The sequence below is a fragment of the Branchiostoma lanceolatum genome, chromosome 9, assembly GCF_035083965.1.
Source record: "Branchiostoma lanceolatum isolate klBraLanc5 chromosome 9, klBraLanc5.hap2, whole genome shotgun sequence".
Taxonomy (NCBI): Eukaryota; Metazoa; Chordata; class Leptocardii; order Amphioxiformes; family Branchiostomatidae; genus Branchiostoma; species Branchiostoma lanceolatum.
In genome coordinates, this window is record NC_089730.1 from 12,814,330 (window position 1) to 12,832,212 (window position 17,883).

General features: G+C 41.5%; 2 protein-coding genes across 3 annotated transcripts; one reads left to right on the top strand and one right to left on the bottom strand.

The window, feature by feature from the left end:
- Positions 1 to 3,878: 3,878 nt before the first annotated feature.
- On the bottom strand, positions 3,879 to 6,933 carry LOC136442541 (ankyrin repeat domain-containing protein 45-like). The gene is made up of 6 exons (XM_066439457.1): positions 6,595 to 6,933; positions 5,999 to 6,125; positions 5,498 to 5,665; positions 5,231 to 5,328; positions 4,886 to 5,024; positions 3,879 to 4,640 (listed from the first exon to the last, which is right to left on the bottom strand). The coding sequence occupies exons 1-6, from the start codon at positions 6,757 to 6,759 to the stop codon at positions 4,612 to 4,614; spliced, it is 726 nt and encodes a 241-aa protein (XP_066295554.1). The 5' UTR covers positions 6,760 to 6,933; the 3' UTR covers positions 3,879 to 4,611.
- A 12-nt stretch (positions 6,934 to 6,945) lies between these two features.
- On the top strand, positions 6,946 to 16,515 carry LOC136442540 (kelch-like protein 20). Of its 2 annotated transcripts, none has more exons than XM_066439455.1 (9): positions 6,946 to 7,080; positions 7,976 to 8,531; positions 9,240 to 9,398; positions 9,775 to 9,985; positions 11,065 to 11,263; positions 12,527 to 12,670; positions 12,961 to 13,094; positions 13,810 to 14,018; positions 14,392 to 16,515. In XM_066439455.1, exons 1-9 carry the CDS (start codon positions 6,983 to 6,985, stop codon positions 14,581 to 14,583), a joined length of 1,902 nt encoding a protein of 633 aa, XP_066295552.1. In that variant the 5' UTR covers positions 6,946 to 6,982; the 3' UTR covers positions 14,584 to 16,515. The 2 variants fall into 2 exon arrangements, with proteins under 2 accessions (XP_066295552.1, XP_066295553.1); XM_066439456.1 differs by having other exon boundaries at positions 11,080 to 11,263.
- The last annotated feature ends 1,368 nt before the right edge of the window (positions 16,516 to 17,883 follow it).

Consider the following 17,883-nt stretch of genomic DNA (forward strand, 5'->3'; position numbering starts at 1 on the left):
ATATGTGGTAGAAGTGATACCGCTATATAACGCCCCCCTCCCCATTTTCTAGTAAAGTTACGGCCAATATCTTATACATGTAGTAGTATAGTAAGCATTAACAGGCAATAGTATTTTTGTCGCCTCGATTGATTTTGGCGATATGCGGGGAATACCTTCTGTCACTTTAAGGGATTATCCTCATCTAGATGAGTCAACGAACATCTCATACGTTTCTCGCAAGATTGTTTACTATATTGTTACTACTATTACCCAGGTATAATGTGTCACTGCAAGTAATCAACCCTGACATTTTTCAGAAATGACTCGTTGACTCAGGTTGACACTACATCCGCGGAAAAGGTGTAGAAACAAAACAACGGGCACCTGGAAAGCAAACACGCGAAGTTGACGATGTATGGGTAACAGAATATAACATTGGCATTGATGACAGAACTGCAGCAAGTCCCAGGCAGAAAGAGACACAACTCTCCTGGTCAACTCCTACTCGAGCTAGCGTCAACGACACTTTTTCTGAACTGCAAGCTTCTCTCCCTTTATACGAAAGGCACTATAAGCAACGGAAATCATACAATGTACAACTGGAATATTCAAATAACTCCATATTTGCCGTAGAAATCTATATTTATAGAGATATGTATTGAGTAGATTATTCATCAATTTTGGTACTATGCAGTGAGTTTGAAATAGCGCATGATATTGGATGAAGACTATACTTTGTCAGGCTGTTATATTTACAGATGTAAGTAATGGACCATCTCAGCGTTGCATCATTGTACTGACCATCCGTATTTCCTGAAATGTTAATCCAAAAATGACACACAAAATATAGTTATATATAACTAGATTTATTCTGGTTGTTTACAAAATATATATTTGCTGAATTGCAATACCATGTTCTTGATCTTGTTATACATCACTTGGCAAATGACTATGTTGTAATCATATTGCACTGTAGCTTAATCTATTGCTATAGATTACAAACTAAAGTATTCTGATCGTTTATAAATATTGACTCTTGAGAAAAGAAGAACAAAGTCAAAACCAATCAAATACCGAGTCTCGTCGCCGTCATTTTCCCAACACTACAGATGAAAATATGTCACTGTACAGGTGCACTATACACAAGGTATACCTTCTTGTGAAACAACAAATATAATTATATGAACCAGAATTACTGCATGATTACACACAAGTTCTTCCTTTTTATGAAACCCGTGTTCACACTTGTATCACTGACAAACGTCTTTACTTTGGGATTGTCATGGGTACTGTGATGATGTTTCAGGACTTCTTATACTATGACTTAAATGACTTTCCACATTTGTCGCAAAAATCCCAATCTGAGTGCACTATCATGTGCTTCTTCACTTGAACTCTTTCTGACACACTGGGCACTCCTTGGATGATTCAACTAAGTGATACTGAAAGTTTATAGCATAAATAAAGTATTTATTGCACAACCCACACTAAATTGCTGGTCCTTTATCAGCCCCATGGCAGCGACGCTTGTGTTCAGCTACTGAACCACTGTTCGCTTAGCACTTGCCATGTGTACCCAGACTGTACTGTAGTCCTGCGTGTGGGGGAGGAGACATCCTTTTCTACATCTTCAGCTGGCAAAACCACACCAGGTAGACTCGTTGGACTCTTCCAAAGACACTGAACCCTCACTGGATCCACTGGTGCTGGTGTTTGAACGGGATCCACTGGTGCTGTTACTTGGAGACCAGGTACCCTGTCCTTCTCCAAGGCATGGCTTGTCAGGTGGTTCTTCATCTCCCTCCTGAAGGCTGGACTTGTAGGGTAGAACAGGTGGTTTTACATTTGTGGTCACATGCACAAACCTGTCCTACTCATCAAACTCCATGGCTGAAATGCAAATTCCAAAAATGAATGCCTTTGTCTGGATAAACATTGATGGCTATGCATCTTCATTGAAATGACCACAACAGTATCGCTTCTTATGGCTTTAATACTGCTATAAGAGCTAACATCGTTCTAGTACTTCTACACATGGTGGCTCGTACTGAAGGATGGGGGAGGGGGGGCGTTATATAGCGGTATCACTTCTACCACATATTTTCGCTCTGTGGGCATAATATATCAATTCCAGAGTATGTTACGTTGTTCTGGACACCCAATCACACTAAAAGACGTCAAAACCGCCGATGTCTTTGCTTCTAATGGCCCAAAATACGGCATTAGCCACTGTTTACCTTGACAACTTCGATGTGGTGTGTCACCGATTGAGAACTGTTCTCCCTATATCTCGACTTAATTTGAAGACCTGCCGATTATTTCTGGCTCCTGATGACCCTAAGATAGTCTGGCACCTGATAGGCCTAGTTAGATTACCAGTCGATGTCTCTATATGACGCTAGAGAAGGAAATTGTGGATGACCTACCTTGGCGCGGCTTTTCCAGCGCTCTCTGAAGGCAGTAGTGAGACACCTGATGGCGCTGTCCCACGGCTGAGTTTTCCTCGCGAAGGGCTGATAGGTCCGCGCGGCGTCGAATTTGTCTGCGCGTTGCGGCTGATAGGTCCGCGCGGACGGCTGATTTTTCCGCGGCGCGTCGAATGTGTCTGCGCGTTGCGGCTGATAGATCTCTGCGACCACCGAATGTGTCTGGCCATCCCGTGACGTACGTTATACCCCGTGACTCAGGCTAACAAAACTCTCAATGCCTTGTACTTTGTTCATAACTCGAACCTTGCTCAGAACAAGGTTTGCTCAGAACTAAATTTATATTTCTAATTCTGTATAAGTCACTGCTTCCACAAAGTACGTTCGCATTTCAACTACGTAGTCCGGAAATCTGTGTAGGTTACAGGTAACTCTTACAGGTTTGAAGTGTGGCAGACGGTTAGTGTAAACGCGTGTTGTCTCGGCAAAATTGTTTTGTGTACTGTCGGTTGCCAGGTTCGAATTGAAGGGGGATGATGTTCTGGAACGAGGGGTTGTTATGCGGCGCTCTGCGTTTAGCGTTACCTCGGATAACCCCCACATTCGCCACCATTCTGGAACAAAAACATCAACACTGAACTATAGTGCCACATTAAAAGCATGAAGACCACGTATAGTGGTACATCTAAAGGGAGGGGAAATCATTTTCACAAGTCTTTTCACAAACTCTGTCAAGGTGTAGTAGCATCGCCACGCCCGCCACCACAAAGCTCTCTCAATAACCTACTTGATCCAGCCCTCGGTGACTTGCTAACGCGCTAGTTCCAAAAAGTGAAATTAGCGTAAATCGTTTGGTGGTTCATTCTTTTGGTAGATTGGTGTCAATTAACTCTTACCAAAAAATGGATCGGATTTAGATAAACTAGCGTTACAGCGTGTACACAACAGTAGCAATGTAGCTGTTACTAATACCTATTTTCATTACCAGTCATTGCTGCCGTAGTCGCGTGGCAGTGGGGACACCTGGCGGATCTTGAAATATTTGCAGCTCCCCTATTGATTTTTACTGCAGTAATATTTCTTAGTCGCTGCGGGGCGCTTTTAATCTGCGCAGAATTGGTGCATTTTATCATTTTATGATACTAGTATGCTTGGTTATTAAACAGGAAACTATCATCATGACATCAATACCTTTTTTGGAAGAAATTGGCTGTTTTTTTGCTGTCCAAATGCAGAAGAGAACAATGTTGGACATCATCATCACACACATAACCAAACTTTCAAAACCCTTCCATTCACAACATATAATTAAATTCTGTGCAGCTCCAAACAAATTAGCCTGGAGTCCAGCCTTCTTAGCTTTAGTCCACTACCCAAGCTGAGCGGGGAGCGGAGCGGAGCTTGGATAGCAGACTAAAGCTAAGAAGGCTGGGCTCCAGGCTATAAATGAATAACATGTACATGTATTCATATTGTATTACTGAATGTATTTCATTTATTGGAAGTCAACTATGGTAAATATATACAGTGGTATTTTCTCCAGTGTGCACCCAATGTGTGTTGAAATATTCTGATTCATACCACTGCAAGAGCGTCAAATTCTTTTGGCAAAGTTGGTGAAATTGACCAAAGACAAAAACATGTAAAAACTGCAGGTTGAAAGCATTCATGTGTGCTTTGCTGTACAGTTCCAGCTTCTTCTTTACAAATCTAGTCGCTGGCTGGATTTATATAAAATCATTACATAGGAAGTATATACAACATCTCTAAAACAGTATGCTCAGCAGATGACTACTTTCACAGTGCGTGTATTGCTTTTGAATGGGTTTGGAAGAGAGAAACCAAATATTTGCTGGCACAATGACAAGCAGAATGACAACAGCAATTGTTGTGTTTTGCTCTCAATGGCTCATGGCAGGCCATACTAGGACAAACCTTATTCTTATCCAAAACTCATTATGAAGCACTGTTTACTGCAGTTTGTTACATGTAGTACAAATCATTTTGGTAAACTGCATATCAGTACGAAATATGTCTGTTACACAGCAGCAGATAAAAGAGTAGGAAGTAGATTTTGAGTCCTAAAATCTCTTATTTGATCCATCAGTCAGGAGTTATAAGTCATGTCCTCTTGAAGTCATGTGGTTGTAGTTGTACAAGTTTTTACTATAAAAGAAAACACACACAAACATCATCCAGTCCTTCACTTCTTGCTTGCTGGTGTTTCAGGCACTGAAAAAGAAGATAATCAGTTTATAATATCTGTGATAAACAAAATCCTGACAACTTGATGATAGAGAATCTCAAATGTTCAATCTAAAAGTGTAATAGCAAAAGAGACTGAATTCACTTTGATGGATTGATATTGCAATTGAGAATGCATTTCACAAGACAAATCAAAAGATTTACCTGTATGTTAAAACTACACAGAGTAAGTTTCGTCCTTTTAAAGGTAGACACCACAGTGCCCTACTCACCCTGGCCTGAGATTTTCAGCATGACGGTCTCCATCTGTTGTTCTAGTTCACTCTTCTTGTCCAGATAGTCCTGAACTGAAGCATCTGTGGTGTTTTCTAACCACTGTTCCTTCTCTGTCAGAGCTGCATTAGTGGATGTCTGCAGGAAAGGAACATCATAAAAACACTGTCTTCAGGAAACTCCCAAGCAATTCATAGCTATCGTAAGCTTTTTTGCATTGGTCACAAAAGAAGTTGAAATACAGCAGTACAAAACAAAGACCATTTGTTGCAGCTGATGTAATAACAATAAATCAAACATTAGTGACCTTCAGTATTAATGTCATTTTATCTTATAAAGCTTACTTTTTCTTCCTTGGTGAGTTTTGCTGCTCCCATCTTCTCAGGGTCCGCGAGGGTTTCCCTCATTGATGCAACGTAAGATTTCAATGTTTGTCTTGCTTCTGTGGAGGCAGAAGGAACATGTTTGATTTCCAGGCTTCAGATTCACCACTGGTTATTGGGCTATATGTGAATAATGGGATGATATAAAAGTTTGACAGGAAAGGTTTTGATTACAAAGATATTTCAGCAGATTGACTGCATATCAGACATATAACACACTTCCCTTACCTTGCCTATCTAGATACTGTGCGCAGTCGTCCATCCCGTATCTGACCGCAATCTCCCGCGCCCGCTCACCGTGGTGCGATCTCTTCTGCAGGTCGGCCTGGAACTGTACCAGGATCTTCAGACACGCCAACTTCCCCCAGGACGCCGCCCTGTGCAGCGCAGTGTAACCTGGGAGGGGAAAACAAAGTCCATTGTAATTTGGAACTCTCAAGGGGCTGCTCCAGAAATAACAAATGACAAAATAATGGCTTGAATTGATTCAACATAATCAAATGTCTCCAATACTTCGTATGATACCTGTCTACTCTTTTGTTTGTTTTTCCTGCTACTCCTCCCCAAAATAGGTCTAACGTTAAAGAGCATCTGACATTCCTTTGATAGTTACCCCTCAATGTCAATAACGTTACATGTTGCCAAACTCATACTAGAATGTGACAGAAGTAACCAAGCTTTCCCCTATGTAGATAATTTAAAAGGGAATATTGAGTTCGGCAGTCTCACCCCTGGGTGTTGAGATGTTGGGATCCGCCCCTCGAACCAGCAGCTCTTTCACCACGTTGTCTCTCCCCAGCATGGAGGCCGTGTCCAGCGGAGACTTCCCTTCTGGGTCTCTCTCATTCATTCGCTCCTGACAAATGGAAAAATCACATGTTATAAGGTTATGTAATGAATTTCATTTAAGTGAAATTAATAAAGTTAAGGGTGGAAACTGCAGTATCATATCGAGAAGTTATTCCTGTTACTAGTATTTTGATTTTTTTCAAAGAACTTTCTTGTGATCGTGCAATTGTTTTTCCAACCTCCCTGTAACGTTACATTGACTTTTTTTTCGGTATCAATTCTTACCCAATCTCAATGATCCTTGGTTACAAATACACAAAGACTTGGTGGAAAGAGGAAGAACTCTTCGTCCTTTATCATACATGTATATGAACGCAAACGGTAACATTTAATGATGGAATCCTAGGGGACCATATTAGTCATACAGGACCTAACGTTACACCTCCTTGTTCTCTGTCTCTACGGTCAGATCAGTCAAAACAACTGACAGGATCTGCTAACGCGCGCGTCAGATCGCTGCCTCCTGAGTCTCGTACCTGGATCTGAGGGTGGTACGGGTCCTCTTCGTCGTCCAGCGCCCGGCACAGCCGCGACACTTCCCCGCTCAGGGCAGCAGCCATGGCCAGGTTGATGCTCAGGTCCGGAGGAGGGGGGGCGGGCTCCTCCGATTCCTGGTTTTCCGCTTCTTGGGCCGCCGTCATGGCTCAGACCAACATTTATGAGCTAATAAATGAAGGTGCTGACGTATACAGGCGTGATTATTTCGAAAAAATTATTGCAAAACAGGAGAAAAGTCCTGCAACTTTTCCGAAATGCTCTAGACAAGTCTCCAACTTTTTAGTTGTAGCAACGGCGTGACGTCACGGCGGACGATTCCACTGGTACAAACAGGGGCGGCAGGTGGGGAAATGCGAAAGTCCCCGGATGAGTATCCCACAAAGCATTGCTGTTTCCGGAAAGGTACGCTTTGAACAGAGTACGGATTTCGGAGGCGAATTTCTCCTAAAATTCACGTTTTACAGGTAAGACTGATAGCTTTGTAGGTGTACAAGAACATAATGAAGATCTGTGCACAGTTTTAGAGTGGTTTATCAATCGACAGTAAAATTATAAGGGTTTTTCAAGGACGTGTGCTGGGCAAAATGACGTCAGGTCGAACGCCATGTTTGTTTGTGTCTGCTAAACTGTCACAAGTGGAATATCTACGAAAGTCAATCTCCTCTGCGTAAAAACGGACTTTTAGAAATCTGATAACCCTAATATTGCTGTAAGGTAGATTTTGAACAAAATTCTTCATTTGGTGATTTGCTACAAATGCCATAGAAGAAGGTCTGGAATGGTAAATATAATAGTTTTGACCTGTTGGAATATAATGTTAGGTTACCCCACCCCAAAGATCACACGCAAATTATATTGATATTTTTCAGGTTATCTTTTGAAAGCTATGCATGCGTTTAAGCACATTTTCATCTTATATTGATGATGGTGTGGGTGGTATCCTGAATATAGTCGACCATTCGCAGCCATGATCCAATAAGCCAAGAACTATAATATGATTATTGAAGATTGAAATCATACTTTTTCTTGGCATCAGCATGCGATACAGTGTTACCCATCTAGATACCCAACAAAGCTGCCAACTGGTTCGCTACTCATTCTCCTTACAACGGTAGAGTTAGAGTTGGTCTATATCGCTATATCAGAGTCATATTATTTTACAATGATATAGTTTTAAGTATTAGGCTTGAGGAAAAATAAGAGAGTTCTTCTGTGTTCTAACAGTTTTAGCAGTCACCCATAGTCATTAAACATGCACCATTTTTTAACAAAGTTTCTATCATAGAGAATGAGTCGTGTGGTGCTTGGTATACTGCAGACATGCTTCGCAGCTTTAACATCTGTGTTTGTTCTTTCCAGCCCAGTGACAACAGCCCACTGTCAGGCGATGGCGGCCCACATGCACCCTGTCACTCCCCAGGAGGAGGAAGTGCCACGCGCCAGGATGGCATATTCCTCCGACAAGCACCCCCGGCAAACGTTGGAAGCCATCAACTCGCTGCGCAAGCGACGGGAGCTCTGCGACGTGGTGTTGATCGTTGGCGACCGCAGGATCTACGCCCACCGCGTCATCCTTGCCGCCTGTAGCCCCTACTTCCACGCCATGTTCACGGGAGAGTTGGCAGAAAGCCGACAAACGGAAGTTATAATTCGGGACATTGATGAGCGGGCCATGGAGCTCCTGATAGACTTTGCGTACACGTCGCAGATCACAGTAGAGGAGAGCAACGTCCAGACGCTCCTGCCCGCAGCATGCCTGCTACAGCTGCAAGAAATCCAGGAGGTCTGCTGCGAGTTTCTGAAAAGACAATTGGACCCGTCAAACTGTCTGGGCATCAGAGCCTTCGCAGACACTCATGCATGTAGAGAACTGTTAAGAGTGGCGGATAAGTTTACACAACACAATTTCCAAGAGGTAAGAAAAAGAGAAGGATTCACTTAACAAATGTGGTTGCACCATACTTGCAAAAGAGTTTTGTTATGTAACTTATGAATATGATGTTTACCTTATGTACAGGACATGTTATTAACACTACAACAGTACAGGATACATGCAGAATGGTTGTAAGTGGATCGTTACTTTGCTCTGAAATTCCTGACATTGTTTCCGCCAATGCTTCTGAAATGGTAACACAATTAAAGTGCAGGTGTGCGGTGGTACCTGTTTATAAACAACATTGCTGATATGTCCTGTAAACCTACCTTTTCTACGGAAGGCCTGACCTGAATACCGCACATGCCGACACTTCAGCACATTTCTCCACAGCTGGTTTGTTGTTTCTGGAACCACTGATGGGGTTTCACAGAAATGGCAGGGCAGTTTTCACAAATAGTGCTGCAAGCAGACTTTGGGTCCAAACATTTCCCACAAGGGCGCATTCACAGGTGCAGATATGAACCATAACAATTATTATTAACATAGAAAATGCACTGTCTGATCCAGTAGAAGTACACAGAAGTAAAGATTACGCTATTATTCATTGAATGCATAACAAATTGCATTTTAGTATGAAACTGACTAGTGACTTACTTTTACTTTACTTATGAATAAACAAAATAGCTGTACAAATGTTATGTTTTAGTTTACCAACAGGATTTAAGATGTTCTTTTTCATTGGTCTAGGTAATGGAAAGTGAAGAGTTCATGCTGCTGCCAGCCAATCAGTTGATAGATATCATCTCCAGTGATGAGCTGAATGTCCGTAGTGAGGAGCAGGTCTATAACGCTGTCATGTCATGGGTCAGATACAACCTGCCAGAGAGAAGAAATCAGTTACCTATGGTGGGTATCGCTAGCCGTTCATATAGATATTATGAAGTTCTAGTTTGACTTAGTTGCATCACAGTTTTGTGGCCGTTGATACTTTATAGAATAACATAATTTGATGCTTTCTATAATCGCAGTGTGTTCATGCAAGAAGACTGGCTGACACTCACTTTATTGTTGTGTGTGAATCAGTGCCTCCTATCAGAACTGTATCAAACAGCAGTTTCCATACTTTTTTTACAGAAACAGCAAGGAAACTTGCTGCCTTATGTGTTACTTAGCTTAGCAGAGAGGGAGTATTTTTCTAGTATATCATGCCCAAATTCATCAATTATTGTTTTGTATGTTTTGTTCAACATTGACACTGGCTTTTGTGTGCTGTTCTCCATAGGTGTTACAACATGTGAGACTGCCCCTCCTTAGCCCCAAGTTTTTAGTAGGAACTGTCGGTGCAGACCTTCTTGTAAAAAGCGATGAAACTTGCCGAGACCTCGTAGACGAAGCCAAGAACTACCTGTTGTTGCCCCAAGAGAGACCATTGATGCAAGGACCGAGGACACGACCACGCAAACCTATCCGCTGTGGGGAGGTGCTCTTTGCAGGTACATACCATTAATATTTAGATACCCTGTCTGTCTGTGTGTCATTCTTATGTACTCATACTCACCAAGGAGTTCCATGTATCATATGACAGAAATTTTGTACCAATAAGGTACCAACAAGGAACAGTTTGGAATTTGGGGAATTTTGAAGTCACCTATGAGTCATTTTCTCTAAGGAAACACTGTAAAAAGGAATGTAGTGGAAACCAAGTCTTGTCAATCCCTTTGTACTTTTTCTGTAATCCTTGGAGTTTTGTGTGGTCTTTACTTGAGTTTCGTTGTCATTTTGTTTGTCTTTGCTGTTGTGCATTTGTCACCATTGTTGTTGTGGTAGACATCTGTCATGTTGGTCAGAGTTTGTCCAGTGTTGTCCAGTCAGCTCAATGACGTAGTAGTTTTAAACATTAGCCAGAATTTTCTGTAGAATAGTAACAGTCTGCTGCTGCGAGGTTCCTGGAAGCTAGAGACTAGAACTTGTAGGCTGAGAATGTACAAGTTAGCTGCCATCTTCAGGGAATGTTAGAATTTTACACTATCTTTGAAAAACTTGATCTCCAAAGGACTGAGTCCAACCTCAGAAGAGCAAAAAGTCTTTTGTTTGTAGTACGACAACAACATTTACCACTGAAGTTGAAGTCAAAGTAACACAGATGCAGCTATTTCTGCTGTGTCAGCCATTTTAGGCAAAGGAGCACACCAGTACAATTCATCCTAGGTTTGTATATTTGTTATTTTGTTGGAGCAACATTAAGGTTACAATTATGCCAGACATAGTTGACCTTTATGTAAGTATATGTTCTTTTCTTCTTGTTTTAGAATTCCTCTGGGACCCATGAAAAGTAGGCTTTTACTTGCTGATGTATGTGTCTTATCATATGGTAATGAACAGGTGACCTTACGTTGCACTCTCTATATCAAGGTACGAAAAGAAAAACGAATGTGATCTTCTTAGTATGTAGAGCCATGGAGCCCACCTGGTTGTTAATCATTGAGCTCGTGTTGGTACAGTACTGGCAACTGTTTGCCAACGTGACAGAGTCTGCGAGTCTGTCTGGTCTGGACCTAACGATAAACGTTAGAAACTGTCCTTGCAGTGGGCGGCTGGTGCAGTGGGGATGCCATCTCCAGCGTGGAGCGGTACGACCCCCAGACCCACGAGTGGCGCATGGTGGCCTCCATGAGCAAGCGGAGATGTGGCGTCGGCGTGGCAGTCCTGGATGATCTGCTGTACGCTGTGGGCGGCCATGATGGATCATCCTACCTGAACAGTATTGAGAGGTGGGAGAAGGGAACATCATTCTCTTGGCAATAACATTCATCAAAAAGACATGGGGAATGCTGGCCAAGGACCTATCTGTTCTGGCTAAAGTCTAGCCCTAAAGTCTAGCCAATGGCTAGTTGGGCAACCTTGGCTGCATGTCAATAGATGAATAATTGATATATTCTTCCTTTAAGAGACAAATTGTAGAATATACCACTATTCCACATTAGCCAATTGAAGATGTAAAATGTCTTTGATATAATTGCTTAGATTTATTTCAAAGGTAAGGCTTTTTAGAAACGTTCTCATAGAATGGAAATGTCACAGTTGCAGCGAACTATAGAAAACAACCATCCATGAAGTTTTCCTATCTCCGAACCTTGTTTCCTAAGTTTTCTTTATGCCGAGTTCTGGACACTGGCAGTGATATGCCACTCTAGATGTCTGGACATAACAAATTGCCTTTCCCACTCGCTCATCAAATCATCAATGTCCAAATTTTGCATCTTCTAAACTTGCGCACTTCCAAGCTTCGTGGAACCATTTACTGCTGATTCCCCAGACATAGGCATCCTCCCAATCACAAAGAATGACCGTGTCGAACGTAAGGTGGCTGATAACAGAAAGTGAGCACTTAACATGATGTCCAGTCGCACCGGTCCGGAGGAAGACATCCATAAAAAAAAGTTGTGTTCCCCATTTGCCTAATTGTCTCCAATCAGAGGAGGTGAGATGGGGTGGCGCAGACAGGTTCTGGAGGAGAAGAATAGCCACAGTAAATGTGCAGATAAATCAGGCCTTGTTAGGAGGCAATTTACTTGTCTTGTCCACCTCAGGCTGTCAGAGATAAGGATGGCCAGTCTGCTGGCTCTGGTGAATTTATAGTCAGCTTGAACTCAGATTGCAGTTCTTTCTCAAACTTTCTTGTAGTAGGATGCACAGCTTGTACTCAGTGAAGAAGACATCAGAACCAAACTTAGAGTTTTAGATTACTAAGTTGTAACATATCCAAAGGCCAGTAAACCTCAAAGATCACAGTGCACTTCAGCTAACACATAAAGGTTGCAGTTAATATGTGTCAGCTGCATATTAATCAGTTGTATCATGACAATGGCTGTAGAAATGATACTGAAAGGATTTGTGCAGCACAGGTTTATAACAATGAAGCTATTCTATTCTTGCAAAGATGTGTCCATCAATATGTTTGAAATTATTTCACATCTACCAGCCTACACATGTATTTCATGAACCCATATACATGATGCCTGGTTGTGCTTCAGGTATGACCCTCAGACAAACCAGTGGTCGAGTGACGTGGCGCCGACAAGCACGTGTCGCACAAGTGTGGGTGTGGCCGTGTTGGACGGGTATCTGTACGCTGTGGGAGGACAGGATGGTGTCAGCTGTCTCAACATTGTAGAAAGGTGAGCATTAGCCATAGCAATATGCAAACAACATTATAGTAGACAAATAGGAAAGGGATGAGACTACAAAGAAATGAAAAACTTAAGTTAGAACTGTCAATTCGGCCCTTCAATCTTTGGCTGTGTGTATAGGTACATTCAAAAGACATGTTTTGTGGTGATCTCGAATTGCAAGTTTTGTATGTTGTGCTGGTAGAAATGACAAAGTAGAGTTCATTACTGTGATACAAGTGCAGTGGACCGTTTTTTTTGCCCAGCACTAAAATGTTTCTCCATGGTTTTGTTGATAGGTATGAACCACAGTCCAACCGGTGGACCAAGGTGGCATCTATGAGTACACGGAGACTGGGCGTGGCAGTGGCGGTGTTGGGAGGGTACCTGTATGCTGTGGGAGGGTCTGATGGAACATCACCCCTCAACTCAGGTAACAATGGTTCATCCCATCCTGTTCTCGTCTGAGAGTTTAGGTTATCTAAATTGTAAGGTATATCTACACACAGGTGAAGGAAGTTGGAAAATAACCAGTTTCACTTTAATCATGATGTTGGGACAATGCCAGAGCAACTGGCCATTATCAGTATCAGGAGTTTTACAGTAAGAGACCAGGAGGCCAGACATCATAGGAAGTGCTATGATAAAAGTTGTATTGTACACCACAACAGTTGTGTCAGGTTTTGGAGATTTAGAAGTTCGAAACCTTAATGTGTAACAGCTTAGCCAACAGTCATAGGCTTAAACTTAAACCAGAGAAGAGGATTTAGCCTTTTCTTAGATACTACATAGTACTGCTTTAGGTTTGTAATTGTCTTTTTTTACCAGAAACTATATACATGCACAGGGAAACCTGTACAAATGACCACCTCTATATAAGGACCACCTGACTAGTGTGATCACTTTTTGGTGGTCTTTTAGGTCATTTTTCCCATTGACACAAGCATTAGAAAATAGTGACTACCTGTCCACATAGACCAAATTGGTCTTCTTGGGCAGTAGGACTGTACTAGTAATAGTATGTTACCATTGACCAAAGCCTACAGTCATCAGATGTGACATCAGTGTTTTATAGTTAAACAGGACTTTTCGATTCCTTAGGAACTACCAGACATCTCTGATAACTTCCCTCTCTGTCCTTCCCTCAGTTGAAAGATATGACCCCAGAACCAACAGGTGGTACCCTATAGCGCCCATGGGCACGAGACGGAAACATCTGGGCTGTTCTGTCTACAACGATAAGCTGTATGCTGTCGGTGGACGAGACGACGCAACAGAGTTGAGCAGCGCAGAGTGCTACGATCCTAGGATGAACGCGTGGAGTCCTGTCGTGGCTATGAGCTCACGGAGAAGCGGGGTAAGTAAATGGGACTTTACCAAATCTAGTGTATTGTATTGTATTTTAAATGTGATGATTTTGAGCCTTCTGTATAAAGCTTCACTGTATTGTAATGGGGCCTCGGGCTTTGGATAGAAGTGGGTTTTGAAAAATTGCTAAGGGTAGCACAGAATACCGTTAGTTGTGATCAAGTGATAAAGCTCTGAATAGCTGACCAAGATGAAATAGTACATGTACTTGCCTTTATTTGTATATCAAGGTTTGCCTCATAAACTGAGGGCATGAAGGTATACAAATTGATATATTATGGCCTCACAATAGGTTAAAACATGTGTGCAACATACTGTGAATGCCTCTTCAGTGTCCATAATTTTTCACACTTTCATTCTAGGTGGGACTAGCGGTAGTGAATGGTCAACTGCTTGCAGTGGGAGGCTTTGACGGAACCACCTACCTAAAAACGATAGAAATCTACGACCCAGACGCAAACACGTGGCGAATGTACGGCGGGATGAACTATCGCAGACTGGGAGGGGGAGTTGGGGTCGTGAAGATGCCACAGTGCGAGTCCCACCTCTGGTGACCCACAGAGACCAGTGTTCCCTCCAAACCCAACAAGCCTGAACACCCCTGCAAACAGAATCTAGTGGTCCAAATGAAGCACTGGTCGTGTTGAAGCAAGGCTTCTTAACCCTCCTGGTGCCGAACCCTGTAACTTGTGCAAGTTTGGTGCTAAAAGACTACCAAGTTGTAGGTTAGTTCATGCACCAAAATTGTATTCAGTCTACTAACCTACTGTAGGTAGTTAGGTGGTTACGGAATGTAGCTTTTCTAAAGCCTCTGTAAAGTGGTAAGGATAGGGATGACAGGCTAGAGTTTGAGGGGAATTTCACTGGTCCAACTTGGATAAACCTGTATTATTTGTGTAAAGATTTTGTACAGTATAATGTGAATAGCCTGGCATAGCCATGCTGTTGAACCGAGGAATTCATGTGAAGTATGTTGTAAGTGGTAGTATGAACTATACACCTTTTGTGAAAAAGTGTACAGCCCCTGCTAAAAATTGCTGCACTGCATAGGACAGGAATTTTTGTTTTATTTTATTTTATTCAATTTCATTTTTTTAAATTTTGCAAGTATTTTTTCCAGAGTTGAAGGAAGTTGGATGTATGGCAATAATAATATAAGTATGCTGTTTGACAGAATACAATACTATTTTTCCGTTGTTCTTATTACTTATTTTTCACTAAGTCTAAGTCTAAATTTTATTGTATTGGAAAAGACACTAAACCAATTGCCTTGTTTGGAAGGGAATCTGGAAATCCAATAAGCCATTTTGTACAGCACAATCAAGTTGACAACGACAATTGATTTTCTATGGAATAGACATGAAATACAGCCTGCTCTGTGCCAGGCCTACCTAAGGGCAAACAAAGGAAGTTTCCAACTTACTGGGTGAATGGCTTTGGCAGTGGGACAATGTATGCTGTAAGATTTGAATATTTTCATATCTTTAATAATCAGATGTGATCTCTAGTGTGCTGCAGTAAAATGCAAACTTGTTTTACTAATTTTTAATGAGGATGCCTTGAAATGAAACAAAGGATAGCTCAAATCAGTTACTGTAAATCTTGGAATCTTTGCTGTGGTTTTATTCCCATGGTTTTCGTGGTGACCTGTCCACCGCAAATTCATGACTCCGTGAATATAATAATGTTTCTCTACTACAAAGTTCTTTCAAATGCAAATTTTTTTAAAAATTGAAAACTTCCTTTCCCCTTCTAATGTGACATCACTTCAACAGTAAATGAATTTACAGTATTGGGCAAGAAGAAACATCCAATCAATTCGATTTTTGCATAAATTTGCATATTGGCGGACCATACCACAGTAACCAACTTTGGTGATTTGCATGATACACAAGCAAGGTACATGTACCTGATAGAAAGGAAGTTACAGATCCAGGCATCTTCCCTGCTGCATATTTGATGATACACATGTGCAAGTGATAGGGTCATTGCAACAGTATTTACACCTGCATGGCAGTTTAATAGCCTATCTGTTGTGGTGAGTTTGGTCTATCACACACAAACACATGCCATGTTATATTTTATAACCACCTTTTTGGCAGCAGTATGACACTAGCAAGTGATTGATATGCAAGAATAGGACCACAACGTGTCGCAAAATCATTTTTTTATTGCATTCATCAAACACTATTACTCCTGTAAATACAAGCTCTTATATGCGCCAATAGAATGCCAACTTTTCTAAAATGTATATGTACAATACTGTTGCTAGTATAATACTTTCTCATGAAAGTTTGTCTGTACAGGGTAAGATAATGTGTCTGTCAGGCTTTTGTACATGTGTAACTCTTAGCATGGGTACTGCTTTACCACATTTTGTACACTGGTAGACAAGACTGGCTGTTCGCATCTGCTTGAATACTTCAGAGCACAAGCTGTATGTATCTGTCCATCAATTAAAATATACTTACATGGACTAATCCTAAGCTGGTTTTGAAATGGTATTTTGTTATCAATACTCACAGGAAGTGCAACTGAGAACTTTGTGAGTCATCTCATTCTAATGTATGAGATGCACAGGCCACTTGACAACATCACTTGTGTCTCAGAAAAGGAAAAGCAACAGCAAGATGGCGCTATATGTCACCCCGAACACTTATGATGGCATGTTGATGAAGGTTAGACATCCAGGTAATAAGATACGCCAAAAATAGTTACTCAACCAACTGGATAAAATTTTGAAACAGCCAGACGTTTCAGACAGCATCCGCTATCTTTCGTCAGTGACTAAAGAAAGATCTGGTAGAACTAGGTTTTATACCAAAACACTGAATAGATAAGATAAACACTAACTTATGATGGCAGTTTAACCTGCATACTATATTACTAATGTGCCCACAGTTTTCTTCACTTTCTGGTTGTGTTTTAGTTTATTTTGAGAAACAACACAGTATCCTTGTAATGTGTCAATACCTGTATTGCATGGAGGGGAATTTTCCTCATACCTCTCAGATTAGGGACTGGAGACTTGTTCCTAGTAAGGAGCTTCAAAACATGTTAGCTGCAAGCCTACGGGCATGTAAAACCTATTGCATAACAAGCCTTTATTGCCCAGGAGAGGGGAGTAGCAGTAATGCATGACCAGTTGACCCGCAGCTCTTTCAAGTAACCACAAACCTAAGAATGTTTTCTTCACATCTGGTTCTTACATTGCTCCATGATGGGATATATGTAGCACATCATCAATGCCTTTTAACCCATTCTTGAAGCTAGGAAAGAAATAAGACACATAATCTCAATTGTTTCTTAAAGGTCACCTGTCATTACCAAATGGGCCCTGTCAAGGGCACACTGATGTGTGTCTGGCTGGCATTTGACCTTGATCTGCATGTAAAATACGTTTTTATCTCTGAAATTCCTGCTATGTTGCAGATTAGTTGCCAATTTCTGGGTGCCAGTATGTTACTAAATCTTAGCTGAACTGACTACCTATATTTGTGGCACATGTTACTTTCGGCCTTAGTTTATGGCAGATTTGCATACCTAGTAACAATCAGAATCTCCAGTTGTAGTTTGCTATAATTGGTTGAAAGGTAGCCAATGCAACATTTTGCAGGCAAAACTGGAATTGTCCCAGATAATGAATTGTTGGGAGTTGATTACTCGGTTTAAATGCCCCCCCCCCAACTAACTCTTTCACAAAAGGGCCCATCTAAAAGTACTAATTCCCTAAGCTATTGCTTAGCTATAGGGTTTTGCTTGTGTGGAGAAGAAGCATGCTTAGGTTGGGTTAATTGCCCTTTTGTAAAACATTCCGTTTTCCCATCCCCTTTATGATTTCGACGACCTAAAAC

What these genes read in the sequence shown, in the direction of transcription:
- LOC136442540 (XM_066439455.1), top strand. Translation starts at nt 6,983, where the DNA reads ATGAGTATCCCACAAAGCATTGCTGTTTCCGGAAAGGTACGCTTTGAA. An exon ending in CACAACACAATTTCCAAGAG is followed by an intron (nt 8,532 to 9,239) that starts GTAAGAAAAAGA and finishes TCATTGGTCTAG; the next exon opens with GTAATGGAAAGTGAAGAGTT. An exon ending in TGGGGAGGTGCTCTTTGCAG is followed by an intron (nt 9,986 to 11,064) that starts GTACATACCATT and finishes GATAAACGTTAG; the next exon opens with AAACTGTCCTTGCAGTGGGC.
- LOC136442541 (XM_066439457.1), bottom strand. Translation starts at nt 6,759, where the DNA reads ATGACGGCGGCCCAAGAAGCGGAAAACCAGGAATCGGAGGAGCCCGCC. An exon ending in CGTACCACCCTCAGATCCAG is followed by an intron (nt 6,126 to 6,594) that starts GTACGAGACTCA and finishes TCCATTTGTCAG; the next exon opens with GAGCGAATGAATGAGAGAGA. An exon ending in ACAGTATCTAGATAGGCAAG is followed by an intron (nt 5,329 to 5,497) that starts GTAAGGGAAGTG and finishes CTGCCTCCACAG; the next exon opens with AAGCAAGACAAACATTGAAA.